The 19,403-nt window shown below is 31.8% G+C and overlaps 2 protein-coding genes across 3 annotated transcripts in view; one reads left to right on the top strand and one right to left on the bottom strand.

Annotated features, from left to right (window-relative positions):
* Positions 1-19,403, bottom strand: part of LOC132951180 (uncharacterized) — a 143,095-nt gene that overhangs the window by 50,351 nt on the left and 73,341 nt on the right. The window lies entirely within an intron of this gene.
* On the top strand, positions 4,237-16,326 carry LOC132951388 (uncharacterized). Its single transcript, XM_061023199.1, has 9 exons — positions 4,237-4,242; positions 4,333-4,411; positions 4,485-4,577; positions 5,234-5,379; positions 5,578-5,767; positions 7,491-7,877; positions 11,198-11,400; positions 13,066-13,191; positions 16,165-16,326. Exons 1-9 carry the CDS (start codon positions 4,237-4,239, stop codon positions 16,321-16,323), a joined length of 1,389 nt encoding a protein of 462 aa, XP_060879182.1. The 3' UTR covers positions 16,324-16,326.

Raw genomic sequence — 19,403 nt, 5'->3', positions numbered from 1 at the left:
AGTCACAAGTTACAATTATAGTGTATTAGCATAAATTTTAGCATAAGCCGTATACTCAAGTACCTATAAGTAAACAATACAATCATAAAGTCCTAAAGTTCGATACATCATATTTAATATTTACGGAAAAAAAATCTAACCGCATGTTAAATTTAATTCATAGCAAGACACAGCTGGTGGTCAGAGTGGTGAATCAAAATAAACCCAGATAACCCTGTATATATTAATTTAATATATTTCCGTTTACGTTAAATAGATCCGACCCTCCGTCTTTACACAATTCCAACCTCTTCGTAAAGCAAATATTACCTTCGATTAAAAGCTGACTTAGGACCCACGACTTAAATTGAAAAGAAAAGCGCTCAAGAGCCAATTACATTTACCACGTCCATTTATAAAACCAATACTCACAATCCACACAAAACTCATTATGTACAAATCTCTTTTAAGGCTTATATGATGAGAAGTTATTCGAATTGGAGGTTGTACAAAGCTTTATCAAAAACTATACGGAAGTATTCATTTTAAATTCTCTTTATAGAGTTTAATATTGTAATAATAATATATTAAATACGGCTTGTACCAGGTATGATTTATAATTTGTGTTTGAAGCTTTTTCAGAAGTTAGTATTTGCGAACCTTCTACCCCTTTAATACGTTTCCACTATTAGGAAAAGCTAATGGAATAAAAGAGGCCGACTGCTGCGGGTTAACATACCTACCAACACAGTGTCATTTGATTTTATTTAATTACCATAACTCAGCTCGACATAACGCAGACGGAACGTATAATAATAATAAAATATATTGCTATATATTAAATACGAGATAATGCGAGCGATATAGTGTTAGATGTTGAAAACTAACTATTGCTCATAATAATATTATCTTTAGGTAATAATATTATGTTATTATTTTCTAATAAATTAATTTCTCCGCGTCTCTCGACATAGGTATTCGCCATTTATAATTTCACGCCATTTTTATCGGACGATACGCGCGTATGCACTACAATACAACTACACTATGCACAGCCGAGAAATTAAGCCTAACCGCACATTTTCCCCGTCGTCCGGAAATATTAACCGGAATGTTAGCACGGGGCGCGGTTAGCGAGTGGTAATCGGTTACCGGTCCGGACGCGCACAAAAGCCACCAGCTCGGGTGGGTGGCGTATAGGGGTTGGTGGCGTCCGGTGGGGGCTAAGTACGGTGACGCGTATATTACTGCTGCTGGTAATGGTGGCAAATGTAAAAACCGTGTTTGCGTCGCGGGCCAAGAAGGTTTGCCGCCACGGGTTAATGTCGAATCGATACGGCGCGCCGGCGTCGGTGTCGTGTGTGCCACGACGGTGTGTAGGACGGCTTAAGCCCTACACGCACTCGCTAAGCTGTCGCCATACATATTATTATGATTATATTATTATAATAATATTATAATGGTATTACGGAAATGTGGAATGTGACTTGGACCGCCACCTGACGATTTTCGAACCATCGGGTCCGGCCGATCCGGTGCGATAGGTGTATAATAACTACGTCATTAATATCTATATTTCACGAGTCTCTCTGCACGGCCACTTCGTCCGGTTTCCGGAAAAAACCTCGTTTCCGACCCGCTCGGTCGCGTTTGAACACTACCATACCTACCTATCTATATTTTGTATAACATACCAGTATAATAGTCGTGGTCGTGGTCGTTCGACTAACAACATTTTTTTATGGCGATGTTCTGAGTGCACCTCGCTTTTGATTTTTGTATTTTTATAGCATGGTTACGTCCGTAACGTTATTGAAGTGTGTCGTTTGGTCCTCAGCCAAGGACTTTTAAGAAACAGAACTAACGTTCAACAATAATGATGGTACAATTTATTAATATACAATTTATTATAGAAGTAATTTTTACAATGGTGGCTGTGGAAATGGTGGGGAAACTGCATATTATTTTAACTTCAATAATATGAGAACACAACTACAACTCATTTATAAGTCACTACGTTAGTACATAATAAAAAAAAAACTATAATACATGATTACTCTCGTCCAAACTTAAAATGTGTAAACCAAAATAGTAAAATAAATAATAACAATCCCCTCGTGGTCCACCCTGGGTAACTGTGACGCATTTGGAGTACGTCAAAAATATGATATTTTTTATTGGTTTACTCTCAGGTTATAATTTATTCCGAACAACTCGGATATTAAATAAGGTTCATTTCGGGACCAATCGAGAAATTCCTTTTTTTTATAATTTTCATCCGTACACAAATCGAGTCGAATCAGAGGATAGGTCGACTCGTCATTTATTTTTGTCAATTTCGATTCTACACGAGTATTATAAGTATTACAGCTCGATATTTTTTTTGTCGTTTCTTTTCTATTTCTTTTTGACACTAGGACATCGAATTCTTAATCGGTGCACGAATCGAGCGCGACCAGGCGAACCGATGCGACCCGTCCCCAAAATTGATCGTACTGAAATGGGCACCGACTCAGCACGCGATGCTGTCAAAACGAATCGAGTCAGACGCCATATTATTATTATTATTATTATTATTAAGAGGACCGAAGGAATGAGTTCGGGGAAATATAATCTCCGAAGACAATCGGAAACGTGTGTACAATAATAAATAGCGACAACACGCCGTCCCGTACGGCTCAGACGCACATACAACAATAGTGTGTAATATATTATATCATATAGGTAGTATCATTGGTCCAATGGGAATAATAATATCATAACATTATAATATGGTGTGAATGGCGGTGACTGGGGGTAGGGGTGAGGGTGATGATATATATGGTTCCCCGGGTTGTATATTATATGATTATATAGGAACTCGCAGACAAACGACGCGTATTGCGTATAACTGCACCTAATCAACTCGTTCACAGTGTACTTCCAGTCCTATGTGTGTCGAAAAACGCAATGTTTTTAAGTAGGTAGTTTATAAATACACAACGGTACATATAACGTGTGTAATGTGCCAGAATTTTAAGAGAAACAAAAATATTAACAATATTCGTATTGCTGTTAAATAAACTATATGAAATAAATAATTAAACGGTGTTCGTGTTTAGATAGGTACCTACGTACATTTCATGACCAGCGGCAAATTAATTGAGGCATTAACTAATCTACTATATGCAGTTAAAAAATAAAAACTAAAATGCTTTAATTTTTAATAATTTACATATTAATTAATTTTCTTATTCACTTTAAAGTGTATCTGAAGTAAGGTATCCATTATAATAAGTTTTAACGATTTTTCAGTTAATTCGTTAAATTATACGTCAAGTTAAGTATTCGTATAGGTTGTAGGTATAATTAATACAGCAGTAGGTCATTTAGTACATCATCGGCTGACACGCACAAAGTCGTAAGTCCCAGTTGAATTTCCTATTTTTGTTTGTATCGTTTCACACATCTGTTAACGCGACCGGATTACGTGGTCCCTTTAATGTCACATTAAGCAACTTCTACTGTAGTTAAAGCTAATTAATTAATGGTTCGTCTGATCACGCTGAATACAATGATTTTAAATACCTAGTAAACAAATTCGAGCCCATTCATTTGATAATTTAGACAAAAGCTTTTAATTGCCTTAAGTTAGGGCGTTTATTAAACTAGTAAACACTACCGTGAAGTCCGAACAACTAACGATAGAGAACAATAATAAGGAATAGTAAGAGCATTTTTAACAAAATATTTAGTTATTATTTGAACATTATCTATGCCTGCGACCGGCCAGACGGTAATTATATTAGTAGTTGATCCCGAAAGTTCTTTTAACTGAGTTAAGTTTATATCATAATATTTCCACATTAACATATTTAAACTTTTATAAGAATTAAATAATATTTTCTGTTAACTATGAACTTCTAACTTAACGTGCACAGTGTTGATTTAGATAACTACCTAACTCAAGTTAAATTTTTCATTTTCCATTCTAACTATATAATATGTAGATACACAACATTTTAATTTTACGATTAAAACAATATAGTTGGCCACTGCACATTTACCATATAATATTACATCATCGTACAACAAAACGGTAGCGTTCGACAACTTTAATTCGCTAGGTAATCAAATAAAAAACCATCACATGGCGTAACCTTGGTATTGTGATTTTTTTTTTGACAGTTTTTTCACGTAAAATAGTTGTTTTTTGTACCTACGTCAATAAATTAGTTTTCACTCCTTTCAGTTGTTTTCCACTGATGCCCGTTAAACATGAAGGTAAACATAATCAGTGTTTGATTTTTAGTCATACAAATTCTGTTTGGAACTTTCTATCATTATTATTATTATTATTAATATTTATTTTAGAAAAAATCCAATTCAGAAACATCTGATAAACGACAACGAGACACGGATCAAAGTTCTGTGTTAGATTCTATTTCAAATGGTGACGTTTTTTTTTACATTTAACATAATATTTTAATGAATGACTTAATGACTGTTATTTTGATTATGTTCAGATATCAAAGAGAGTGTTGCAAATTCGTTGAAAGGCGTGCCAGAAGTGAAAGCGTACGTTACAACTTTGAATAAATACAAACAACATATGTCAGGTGAAAATCTTATGTTATTATACTGCAGACGGTTGATGGAAATTGTTTAAAATATGTGTGTCTATCATTAAAATTTAAAATAGTTATGATTGAAAACATTATTGGAACCGTAAACTCTTCGCAAGAAGAAATATGGACGGACGTACTTACCTGGAAAAAAACATCGGGTAGGTTTCGTAAATGGATGAAAAATTTAATAATTATAAGCACGTGTGTTGAGTACAACCCACGAACTTTAGAAAACGTCGGTATGAAATATCACCATAAGAAATTTGTGTTCATTGTAAGAATCAAGTATAATAATTTTAACATTATTTTACTGAACACAAGTACCAATCAATTTTAGAATTAAAATTTCTCATTATAACAGAATAACATCTAAAATGTAATATTTGATTATTAAATGTTAATAGTGCTCACGTTCTAAGTTTTCTAATATTTTAATTTTAACCAAATTATTGAATTAAAATTTTTAAAAGACATGTTAAAAATGATTAAGTTATTGACAAGAAAAAAATCGGAACATTTAATCTGTTTTTTTTTTATAACAATGTTTATAATTCGGCAACCTATCTCTAGTCCCGCTGTTTTATTTTTTTACATTCTCAGCCAGTGCTTATAATTAGTTGATATTTTCGTTTCCAAAATAATAAAAGGGAAACCATCAAAATTGGAGTATGGAGTTCCACTTATCGTTGAACCTCTAACAATGCATGACGTTGGTCATATTGTAAATGATGCGTTTAGAGATTATTTGTGTCGTGAACTTCCTGGGAACAAGAGAAAACTATTTAACTCACTGGTAAGTATATACTTGAAATGAATATATACATACATAACATACTGGTAATAGTATATAATATAAATATGTATATTAGATAAATAATAATATTACTGACAGTAATTTATTGTGATAAAATACTAAGGGAATTGAAAATAACCACTTACAAAAAAGTTATAATTGGCTGAACAGTTAAACGGCATGATAAATGTATTGTAGGAGCTCAAAGAACATTTGTCGTTGATTGAAGACATCCGGTGTGCGGAAAAAGACGTGATGGAAGTTCAAGAGCGTCTTTTAAGGGTTGACGACAAAGGTGATTGGATCGAACTGAAGCCAAGGAACGTTGAAAATTACTCGCTTCTGTGTCCACGGATGTTCGTCTTCAATGCGAACGGAAAAAAAGGAGGTGTGTACTTGCGTTTTTTATTTTTGAAATGTCTTTTGTTACGAGGCTAGCATGTGCATTTTAAATTAGGTGCTTCAAATGACGATATTGTTGTTAAGAAAAAAGTGTACGGCATACATAGTGAAATGAGGCGACTCAGGCTAAGTCTAAATAAAGAACGACGCATGTTAGTGAACTAAGGAGACATGTGTAGGTATAATCCAGAAGATTAACATGACGTCTTGTTTAGGTTGAACTTACATTGTCAACCCAAAATAGCGCGAAAATTACCTATTTTGAATAAAACTACAAAGAGTGACTTGGTCGTAAATACCAATATTGTAAAGTTTGATCGTTTCATACCTGGTGGCATTTACAAGGTAAACATATTAATATAATTTTGTACTAAACCATTAAATGTATTCATTTTTAGGTAAAATATAAATCGTGCATAATATGTATAGCGAAACTCTAGAGTAAAAACATAAACATTTTAATTAACGAAATGTACAAAGAAAAATCACCGTAATATTGCAAATTAAGTAACAATTATTAACAAGTTGTAAAAAAGTTACTTGGATAAGTAGTTTGAGGTTATAATGTAATGGATGTGTTTGAATGCGATTTTAATAGTACAATACTTTTAACTGAAAGTCACAAAATAAACAAAATGTGAATTAGCATTAAAAAAGAGGCTTATACAAACATTTTTTGTGATTCAGTTTCGAATGTATAATTTAAGAATATTTCTTAAAAATATACAAAAGCCATTTTCATTTGAATTATATAACATTATTTGAGCATGAATAACTTATTTAAGTTTTTGGTTAGCGGTAGAAGTTATAAAGTATCAATTTAAGGGAGTAATATTAATGAAAAAACTTGACTTAAATGGTATAAATAGAAAAAAGTTGCCGGTCTGTGGAACTTCAGTTTCAGAATTACCACTTAGGTACCAAGTTACATTCAAATAATAAATGCAAAATGTAGAAATGTAGATGAACTTTTAGTACATTACTTTAATAGTTTTTAACTAAATCAGCATATTATTACACTGAAATTATAAATCCTTCTTGATTTAACTACGTAATATTTTTAAAATAAATTTGAGGAGTGGTTTTATATTAAACTGCTATCATAATATCTATTATATAACACACATTAATATTATTATGCGAGATTAATAACAATAAAACTATTACAATAAATCTGTATAATCTATATCATCATTGAATAATAATACCCAATATATTAAATATTAAAGTACTTATAACTTATAAGTACTATTACAATAGGTACCTACTCCAAATTTAAATGAAAATTTATTTATTTGACATATTGTATTAACTGTGTAGGTAGTAGTTACTAGTCATCTAGATAATAATACTTAAGCTATTACGTCGTAGTCGCTTAATATGTTGTCTCCGTCTTACTAATGCATAATATACCAAAATTAACATCCAGCAGTTCCAATTTTGTATTATAAGCTTAAATATTAAAGTGAATTTGACCTACTATCTAAATGTAAGAGCATTTTATCTGTGTTCTCTCGTAGGTTTCTTACGATATTTTAATTTTTGAGTGAATTATGAACATTTTAAAATATTAATATTTTACATACCCACATAACTCACTTAAAAATTAAAATATACTTTAAAAAAAACCGACGAAAGAACACAACAGATAATGCTCTTACATTTAAGAATTGAGTTTGATAATAGGCCAATTCACTATAATATTTAAGTTAACAACACAAAATTGAACCACTGGACGTACATTTTGAAACTTATATTAATCGTTTGGAAAACGGAGACGATACGTCAATACATAATATTGTGTGGATACGACGTCCTCTTAATATTGTATAAAAATTCTTTTTTTCAGAAAACAGTTATCATTACAAATGCAGGGAAAAAAACGATACCATTCAAATTATTAACAAGCAACTTATGGTTACACTACGATTACAACCCTAGATGTCCGCTTGCACCAGGTATGAACGCCAAACTCATTATAACATTTAAATGTACGTCGATGGAAGATAAATACGAACTGATATCACTAATGACGGCAGATAATAAAAAAACTAACATTCTCGTCGGCGCGGTAAACGCGTCACCGATACTTCACTGTGAGTATAATATTATACTGAAAACCACGCATTTTCTACGACGATATTTCGTCATTTTTTTTAACCATCCTCGGTTTTCTGCCACTGCTGCAGTGCTCTTATTTTAATATTGCAAAATAACTTGTAAATTTTAACATTATTATGCCCGAGGAAAAATAAATCACCGCTATCGCAAAGCGCGCGCACACACAAACACATAATAACAAAAAAAAAATGTTTTTACTTAGCAACAAACAACGATAACTCCGAATCTGCGAGCGAATATATATATTATTGTTTTATAGCCTTAATATTATAATGTTTTATTTAAGTGTTGTTTTTATTGTTTTTTTTTTTTGTGCGATTAAAAATATAGAATATTATTGTGATGTATATAATAATATATTATTATGGTAAATTACGAGAAATAATTATTTACGAAATTTACCGGTAAATGTCATAAACATCCATTTTTAATTCACATGAGAAGGTTCTTAGTAGGAATTACCGGGAAATTTTAAGATCAACAATATTGTACAAATGGTTATTGATGTATCTATTTGTGTCTACTATTTATTTTCACATTTTAAAGACACATGATATTTCAGATTATAAAAAGTACCTGAAGAAGAACATTTCCACAAATTACTTGTATCTTAGTAGGTACTCTTTGTCTTGCGCGAAACCATATTTACATAGGTATATAAGATAAAAACGTGCCACGCTAGCCGTTTGGTGCGCAAAATATAAAAAAAACTTAAGAGCTTATATTATAATAATTCATTAATCAGGTATGAATCTAAATAAGTTTTCACTTATTAAAACATTAAAAATTTAAACATCCTAAACCATTTATTGTTAAAACACACAAATATATTTTCGATATAGTCGTCGGTAGATTACGAATTTTTATAAATTTGGTAATTTACCGTAACGTAATAATATGCGTTAAACGAGTTATCATCGGAATTCGTAACTTGTCAACCTCCTCCCTCCCGCGCTCTCACCAAAACGGGGTTCACGTGACCGCTAGACTACTATTCACTTGGTTATACACGTATAACGGTTAATAATATCGTCATGATATCATTCAAAAATTCGACCGTTTTTCATTTGCGCGTGGACCGCGGTTTTCGGACCGCATCGCATTGAAACCGTATTCTGCAATAATTTCTCCCGGCCCTTGGACGATGGACGATGATATACGCCATAGGCGCAGGTAGGACTAACCGTTCACGCGCACCCTATCGCATTTAACCACGATTCGGGTAAAGCGGCGAGAATTCGCGTTTTAAGCGCGTTGGCCGACAAACTCTTTGGGGGAGGTGCAGGTGACGGAGACTGACGCGCGGGAAATCGCAACCGCGGGCCGAACATACCGTTTTGGACTTGACGCGGTCCCACAGCGATCGCCGAGACGGGATTGTTATAAATAGTCGTCGATATCCCTATACTGCACTATACCTATATACCACATCTACGGTAATGAACACTATTGGACAGCAGAAACTACCCCACGCCGACCCCACCGCCATACCCCCCCCCCTCGTACGGGCCGTGCACGTTAACAGCGGCAGTTTGTCAATATATTTCCGTTAGGTACACAAGTCATAAGTATTCGGACTAGTCATTTCAGACAGTTTCCTATATAATAGTTATTCATAATATATAAGACCCGAGGTGCCAAATACCGACACGGCCACAAACAAACAGCTTGTCCGTGTGTAGGCTGTATTGTTAGATGGAAATTGTAATTAAATTAGAACGTATATTATATATTATTTGTATTATAATACTGTCATTTGGATGAAACCCTGCTCTTAGGTATCCCCAGCCCTTCCCTGCACATTGGAAAAATTCTTGGTGCCACGCCTAAATAAAAATCGTACAAATATTACAAAAGTTAGCACGCAAATATTTTCCGAAAAAAATGTTTAAATTCCAATAAAGTTGGGGGGATTGGGGACGACACGTACGTGATAAATCTGTAAGAATCAGAACGCGGTAATATACTGCACTATAGAAATAGTCTATGGATAATAATATTATAGTAAATTGTACTCAATAGTGTGACTTTCGGGCGACACGTATTTGAAATTATTTAATATAATATAACAATCAAACAGCTGTTGTTACGTTAGGACGGATGAAACAAATTTCATTTTATCGCTTCCACTCAACGGCATGCGCCTATAATATTTCTTATAATATGTACTTAATATTTACTGAAAGCTACAAAAGAAAAAAAACACAATACCCTGCATCCCTATTCAAAAATCGCCATATTTTTCGTTATTACTTTTAAGTTTTAAACGTTATTAAATTTTATTTTTATAATTAATATTTATTAATAACTAGTGGTATTCCACGTTAGGTTAGCTGAGGAATAAATACAACTGAGATGGGCGGATAGTAACAATATCGTGCCAATTGGTTGAAAACTGTAGATTTGCATATGCATCATTTAGGTATAAACCGACTAAAAATATAATATTCTGTATTAGCCTGTTATCTATTATAATCTTTCTAGATCACGTTTTCGTTTTGCTTCAATTTAAATATTCTCAATTGGTTTTTGCCAAGATCGGTCGAATATATTGCCATACACTTTTCCTCCAATATATAATAACTGATACTCAATTTTACATTTATATAGAATAGCATTATTAGCCTAAATGACAAAATATAAAACAATACATAAAATCATATTCAATTAAAATAAATATTTTATTATATGCATCTATTGCGGCAACCCTAAAAATAAACAAATAAAATATTTGATTTTCGTGAGCTAAAACAAAACTCATATGTGAGCATATAGACTATAGTGACCTACATGCGGGTTCAAATACAAACCGTTCTTGAATAATATTGATGTGGGTAACTTTTATTGAAAACTGTGTTAGGTATATATAGTTTTTGAGTCTATAGATAACAAAGAAAGAAACATTCATATGTATATATTCATATGTATATACCTATTGATAAAACGTGAACAAAACCAAAACAAGTTTTAAATAAAAATTAGTGCTTTTCTGTGTGTAATGAGCACTATTAAGAGGATTTAAAAACTTTTGAAGACTTAATTCCAGACATATTGAGTTTTATCTAAACCATTCTGAAAACTGGTGTGTATTTATTAGCCATTGTCACATTTGTAATCAGCATGTCAACAATACATTGATAACTATTTTTAATTGTGTAATACCTACATACCTATTATTTTTTTTTTAAATAATAATTTCTATAGACAAAATTATTATTATCGCATTATATTCACAATGACATAATACAATAAAAAGTGTAATCAAACCACTAAAACACAACTCGCGTATTTCTAGATTTTCTAGAGTGTTATGATGACATGAAAACCAAGGACTGTAAAAAACTATCTCTTCGAAAACCATCAAGTGTCTGCTTGTTCGAGTGCAACGCTTGTCTGGTGGGTGCTCGTAAGACCATGATCATCAAGATAAAAAACGTTGGACGATCATCCAAATTTATTTTAGTTTCCGAAAACGTATGGTACACAAAATCAGTTGAAGTAAGTACAATATTTTTGTAATATTCAGCCCGGGTATGAAAAAGTGAAACCTTTAATTTTAAATGTCGACTTTAATAAACATATTGTTAATAAGTATTAGACAAATGCCTATGCATAACTTTAAATATCCCAACAACGATATAAATGAGATTATATTATGAATATGTAGGTATATGTATACATATTATATATACATTCATTTAATTCAACTTTATCAATTAAATATTAAAATGTGGTATTATTAAACAAATATTATTATGAAAAAAGGCATAGGTTAGGTTAGGTTAGATTTATTGTATTCTTGATATTTGATATATATACTTTTTTTTTCAACAGTTACTGCTAATATACTAGCTTTAAAATATAAAACGTTGATTATGCTAAATTAATAGAAGAAATTGCTTTTACTCCTTAAAACGGTTTTATATTATATTCGGTATTGGAATTGCATTACTTAGTTTAAAAATGTAAATAGTTTAGTGTTACACGATAAGCTTCAAGAGTAATTGACTGTATAAGTGAAGGAATCCAAAGAAACAAGTAAAACTATTTATCAAAATAGTCCTTCTATTTAAATACTGAATAATTAATGTGGTAGTAAATACGTTTGACGCATAGTCAAATATAATATACACTTAGTCGAATATCGCCTTTGCTTTTACGAAGTTCAGCCGTGATGTATACAAAATTATTCACTCAACTAATGGGATTTATTTATCCGCCAAATTTAAATAAGGCACATTAGAAAGTCATACTGCATAAAAAAAAAATAAGCAATTTAAATCACTCAATTAACTTGAGTTTATAATGTAACGTAGCTACATAAATTCAATTCACAGTATACAAATATAAATTAAACATTAAAATGGCCGATATGGATCAATATTATATGAAATAAATCATACTCAAAAATTGTAATAGGATGTTATATGATTACAATAATAAATTAATGTACCGTCACAACATTTAATGGATTGGATTTTCAACTACATATTATGTATAAAATGAACAAAAAGGGTGGCTAACATAAGAGCTCAAGGGAAAGAGCAAAAGAGAAATGTTAAATATAATATAATTATTATAGATTTGTTTAGTTTTCGGTGAAATACATATTAATTCATGTATATAAAACCATGTTGAACATTAGTGTCAAACAGTTTCAATTTGAAAAATGACTAAAAAATATGTAATATTATAAATATCAATAATCATTAATATGAATATTAAGCAATAAATTATTACTCAAATATGAAATTTTCAAAAACCTGAGTGAAATAAAATCATAATTAAATTATTCAAAATTACTCGTCGATTTCGTGCATATTATATATTTTTGTCTGATGTTATGATATCACAAGGGTCATAATTAGCAAAATTGTATTTAATATTTAACTTCTATAAAATATTAATTTTTATAAGGTAGATCAAGGATGAGGAAACCAGTGTTTCATCCCTAGGTTTAATATTTTCTTAACTATTTTGGGCGTACATTGTATACTGCGATGTAAGTATTTATGGTTTATCAGTACCAGACTGCTAATTATAATCCCCAAGCTTAAAAATTCTTAAATCCAGCCCTGAATTTTTATATATCCATAAACAATTTATAAAATGTCAAATGTCTATACGTGTATTATATTATATAATATAATATGTATGTTTTAGGACGTTGAATGGAAACGAACATTGATTTTAGGTGCATTTACAATCACACCGTCAATATTCGAGATTGATTTTGATCAGACAATAGAACTCACTGTTGTATTCGAGCCACGTTTGTCGTCATTTTACGTATGTTTCTACTTTCTTTTAGTATTAAAGTTTAAACTTTCAAAATTGGACAGAAACTTTAACGATTTAAATAATAATAATTAATAATACTAATAACAATAATAATAACTACTCATACAACTGCTTATTCACTTTTGAAACAAATATAAACGTGGAACAAGGTGAAACATTTTGTCAATATTTAACGAAACTGCTAGGCGGGTACCTATATTGTAAATAGCTTAGTAAAAATTGTAGTCAGGTGGGGACTGCGCCGGGCGATGTTTGATTTATATAACTTATATATAATATTATTAACTGAAGTAGTGTGCTTGTCAAAGAGTCGTCAGCGCTGCACTTAAAAAAATATATAATGCAGTCCATTTTACGGAATCAAATCGGAGCGTATTTTATACATGTATTCCTTTTTTGTCCATATAAAGTAAGCCGATCAACCTTTTTAAAATTAATAGCAAGACAAACAAGGTATTTTCGTTAAAATAAAAATAAATGATAACGTTTGTATTCCAGAAGTCTTACAACTCCGAAATGTCCAAGCCTTGTAGGCGCTATTATAAATTTGTATGTGTTTGTCTTAAACGAACTTACTAACACAAAGATATAAAATAAAAAAAACTTTGTAAACAAACTTAAAATTTAAGAAGGTGTTACACCTGCATGCATTATCTCTCTCTAACAAACGCATAACATAGGTTAGTAAATTGTAAGTTCTGAATAATCTGTTATATCTAATATTGGAGCGAATTGACTAATTATCAAATTTAGAAGTAAGAATGTTTTCTAATGAACCTCGTAGGTTTTTTTTTATTTTAATTTTAAAGCAATTTGTGAGTATTTTAAAATGAACAATTTACAGTTTTTAAGTAGAGTTAAATGGATTATCCAGAACGTACAATATTTGCCACGTTACGCATTTGTAAGACGGAGACAGCGCATGCGTAGCGTTCTCTTAACATAAATTTATTCCCAATCAGAAACAAGTAATCAGCTTTCACAAAATAAGACCGATCTTAATATATTGATAATTATTTATAAAAAAAAAAGATTTCCATCAGAATCTTAAGTAGGGTATTCATAATGAAAATATGTCACAATCAAATGTTATAAACTAACAAGTTTTAAAATAAAAACAATCGTTTGTTTCAAATCTCGTATTTTTTGTGATGGTTAAATCGATTTTGTAGTTAATTATGGTGGCCTGAAAAAAGTTGAGATTTTTTTTAATAGTATTTAATAATATTCGCTTGAAAAAAACACACAAATATAATTTGAAATTAACAGATTTAATGTCTAACAAAAAAAGCCACAAAAAAATTAAAACTTTACGAATCTAAGATTTAGTAAAAATACCTTACACTGTGTAAACACTAACAATCAAACAAACGGGGGTTTTTTTTTTTGCAAGAAGTTAAAGGTTTCCATAGATAACATGATCGTGCTTAATTAGTTTTTAGAGTCATAAATCTTAAGTTCAGTCGGTAATTCAATTTAGTTGAAACATTTCACAGTGCGTATCTCTTGAGATGAACTACAAGCATACAATTTATGTTCAAATTCCATTTCATTTTACAATTAATTCAATACTGCCAGTTTGAAAATTAGTATCATTATTTTTTTTGATTATATATTTTAATATTCAAATTACATCAGCCATTTTCAGTTAATCACCGTAATCATTTGATAAGTATTTGGGTTTTATTTTCAAATCTTATACCTATAGCATCAACTATAACTTCAAACTATAATATTAGTACTTTTAAGTTTAGTAAGTTCTCGATAAAATGACAATACAAGTCCCGTAAAAATGTTCTTTTTGCCTAAATATAATAAGTTATTACTTGTTTTTCAATAACTCAAATTTTGTTTGTCCCCATAGACTTTCTACTTTTGGGATTCGAAGGCATATTGACTATTAGAATATGCTTTTTCCCCAAAAGTTACGGTTAGAAACTTGTTATTATTACTATTATTATTACTACTATTCCTATTGGGTTGATACTATTATTCTTCCCTTATTTCGTTTCTATTCAGATCAATGTCGTATGTTGTACGTGTCTATTTTATGAAATATATCCTCATTACATTACAAATATACACATTGTTTCGCCGGTCTTACATGTAGAAGCTATTTACATTTGGCACATGTTCAAAAGCCATTGAGATGTTTCTATCTACTTTGACTTTGTTTACACGTCGAGTGCTTACATAATAATAGTAATATCTACATGCGCTTACCGCCCGTTCCGTTACATAACTTTTCCAAAGATGATCTTTCATCTCGAACCTGAGTCGACTGTATTGTTACATATGAATAATAAAAATAAAAGTTTCCTCGGTTATCCGGTCGAGATTAATCCCAGTATTCGTTCTATATTTGTCTTTGCACACGCTTCACGGCAGTGACGGCCCTATCTGTGCTCCCAGGTGTGCCGGGAAATTATTTGAAACTTTGAGACGTCTGATTTTTGTAATACGCTGTGGTATGGTCTATATTAAAGACGGTCCTTTGCGCACGTATTACACCTGCGTCGTTCTGTTTCAGTGTGAACCCAGCCACTATAAAATCAAAACTCCACACGCACACACACACATTTAGACAAAGAGGGATGGATACTATACTAAGTTGTAAAACGTTTACCGCTTACGTTCGCCTCGAGTTATACGGAAACGTTTTGTCGTCGCACTCGGGTTCGAAGACATAATTCGCCCACGTGAATCCGTAGCGATAAATGTACATAATAACCTACGTATTATATAGACTATAGTAATAAAGTTATACCGATCGTCGGGAGGGACGTCACGTTCAACGCGACGTGGCGTGCCGATTATCTCGGTCGAAGATGCGACGCGCCCTGCCCTGCGATAAACCGCGCCGCCTCCCCCCCCCCCCCCACACACACCATCGACCCACTCAACCAACCAAAAATCGATAACCGACCGTCGTATTCGACGTTGTGTTTTTTGGGTTTGCAGTGTACCAGATTTATAATCGTGTCGGACAATTCGTGCGCGCAAGAAGTGAACGTGTTTGGCGATGGTCAGATGTTTGGCGCTCGGAGCATACGACTCACGGTAAGAAGTCGGACGGGCTGCGGCGGGCAGGGAAAACGAAACAGCTACAAAACTACCTAACCATATACCGTCCACCGGCGTGTGTGTGTGTGTGTATATAATATACATTTTTACCTTTACTGCCTTGTAGGGACCGGGTTTGCTGTGCACCGAGGCAAAGGCAGGAAGTTACGTGCTCGACATGGGAAAAATTGGCGAGGTCGTCCGGTACGTGTACGCGAAAAACACGAGGTACAGCCAAACGCGCTAACGGATAACCCCACGCGACCGGCACGACGACGGTCATTTAGCGATATGTATGTGTGTGCATGTTTGTTGTGTGTAGGTATGTGTGCTGCGTGTGCATATAATCGTTGTAACATTTCGGTTATTATGATACAGTTGTTATAATATTATGATTATCTAGAACCGATTCCCGTGCAGTTGTGAGCTGGGGGGGGGGGGGGGGGGGGGGCGTTAGGATCTAGTGGACGGATGCGTGTGTGCGTGTGTGTTTGACTCGAGAAAATGGATGGGACGCACGTGATAAAGTTAAAACATCGCACGGCGTGTATAGGTATATTGTGCACCGCGGTATACCACTTGCGTGTTCCCTGCAGGCGGACCACACTAAATTTTAAAGCGATCGCTAATCGCAATCGCAAACAAGACTGTATAATAATAACAACGGGGCACTGTACATATACGACACGAAAACCAAAACGGCAGGTAGGTAGGTACGCTGTACGCACACATCATAGGTAGGTATTGTTATATTATAATGTCGCGCAATGAGAAATAGGTGTGTTGTTCGAAAACGTGGTTTTAATCAATCCAACACGATCGCCGTTTAGCAAACTTGATACGTGTAAGCGACGTTTATAACATCGGACAATTACCCATTTATTATATATTTATACATCCCTACGCGTTTAAATTTTTAATGAAGCATCAATTTTTTTTTTTTTTTATCCCGTATATTGGTTTAATTTTTTACGTTCAATGCCATCCAAAGTTATAGCGGACGACGCACAATATTTACCATGATAATTTTGTTGTATACCTATAATACCCCTAACGCCCGCAATTTAATTATATAAACGCAGGACCGCAGTACCGACAAATACAATTGTATCACGTGTATAAATATGGATATTATTAGGTGTGCATTATATAATGCACAAATATGTCAACTCTGAATCGTTAATATTTGCTGTTGCTTTGTAAGCCGAAGTCACAAAAGCCAGCATTGAAAATACTATCTTGTGCGTATAAAATATCGGCATCGATTTTGAGCCACTTACAAAATATATTTTTTGTTATTGTTCGAGATGAGAAAAAATTAAATCTTGTGGACTGTAGATAAATTGTACGTAGTAGAAATCGAAACGATGTTCTGTTTTTGACATGACGAAAAAAAATAACGGCTGTGATATATTTTAAAAAGGAAACTGAATAGATAAAATATAAATACAATGTCAAAACAAGACGAAGTTTTCCTGGTTTTTTCTTCCTCAGTCGTCGTCATAATATTATCTTAATCAATAAATTGCCATATTTAATAATTGGAGAACCAATATGATAAAAAAAACATTATTATTACATTTTTCACCAAGTCAAATATTATAATCCTTCATCGAATACACCAAAACTATACAAATATTTTCTTATTGTACTTTATCAGTATATTAATATTAATACTATTAATACCTACCTCCTAATTTATCCAAATATTTGTTATAATATGCAGTATAGGTATTAGTATAAGACATATTGTCACGGTTTTTCAAGGTTTTAATTTAAATTGTCTGTTACTGAGTTACAGCATCAAAGTTCAGAAATTCTTCCTTGCACTTGAATTATTTTAAAACATTATTCAAACTGAACTTAGATAATTTATACTTTATAGTTCACATGAATATTAAAAACTTTAAAATTTAAGAGATACAATAAGTAAAAAAAAACTATTTTTCCAGTTATACTCATACACTTATTTCAATAATATTATTATTCCACAGCAAGTTGCCCAATTATTTAGTTCAAATAATGTTTCGTGATACGACTAAAAAAGCACACAATGTAATTTAAACATATTTCTTGTACTCTATTAACTATGTCTAATAATTTATTATTTAACACAAATTAATTAAAACAACATTTTCTAAAATTATTTGTACCTGAATGACTGAAATCGAGCTATGATGAGTTTCACATAATCATGTTTAATTAATTATTTTAATAATGATTTTCCAGACAACCATTTTTATAATTATAACCAAGTTTAATGTTATGATTATCGACAATTTTTTTTTTTTAAGACATAATATATTATTTCATTTCTTTTTTTAAAATAAGAGTATTGATCTAACCTCCGATACTGATAATTTAAAAACCGAAATAGATACCCACTAAACTGATAAATATTCGAATAATCAAATAAGAAAATCACATTGCATTGGTATAAGAAGAAACTATCATTAGATTAAAATTGAAAGATATTTATGAAATAAGACTGAATATTACATGCTTATGACCCAATGAATTAGGATTTTTAATTAGTATTTCACTTTAAGTTAAATCGCTTAAAATGTATAAAAACAAAATTGTGTTCTACAAAATAATATTATTAAAATAAAAATATGCATTTAAAGGATTTACGAAAAAAGTTTTGTCTGTCGCTATACGACGTCAATCATGGTAACCATTGAGTTATTTCCATTTTAAACGTGATTTATGATTTTTATGATAAATATTTAAAGAACAAGTACATTAATGAATACGGTCATTACAGTCGTTAACAATAAACTAATAGCGCTTACAAGTTTTTCTTTTTTAATGATTTCTCGCATTGGTCTATATTAATGCTTTGTGCATGGACCGGCTTTAACGTCTCGTTTTTCTTTTTAATCACGTCATTTTTCGAACGTCGGGCTAGTGTATGTAAAAAAAAAAATTATAAAAATATATATTATTAAAAAATGAATTATGAAGTTTTACAACACTTAAATACACGCGGGTGAGAGGAAAATGTGCGATATAAAACGTATCAATTATTAGCTTGTTCGATATAAAATACCATAAATCTCTTTTTTTCGTTGTTGTTCTTTTTTCTTTCGTTTTTTGTCCTCTCAAATAGTCGTATCAGATATCCGTATCGCTGG

The sequence above is a fragment of the Metopolophium dirhodum genome, chromosome 8 (assembly GCF_019925205.1).
Source record: "Metopolophium dirhodum isolate CAU chromosome 8, ASM1992520v1, whole genome shotgun sequence".
NCBI classification, from domain to species: Eukaryota; Metazoa; Arthropoda; class Insecta; order Hemiptera; family Aphididae; genus Metopolophium; species Metopolophium dirhodum.
This window is presented reverse-complemented; position numbering and strand designations above follow the sequence as displayed.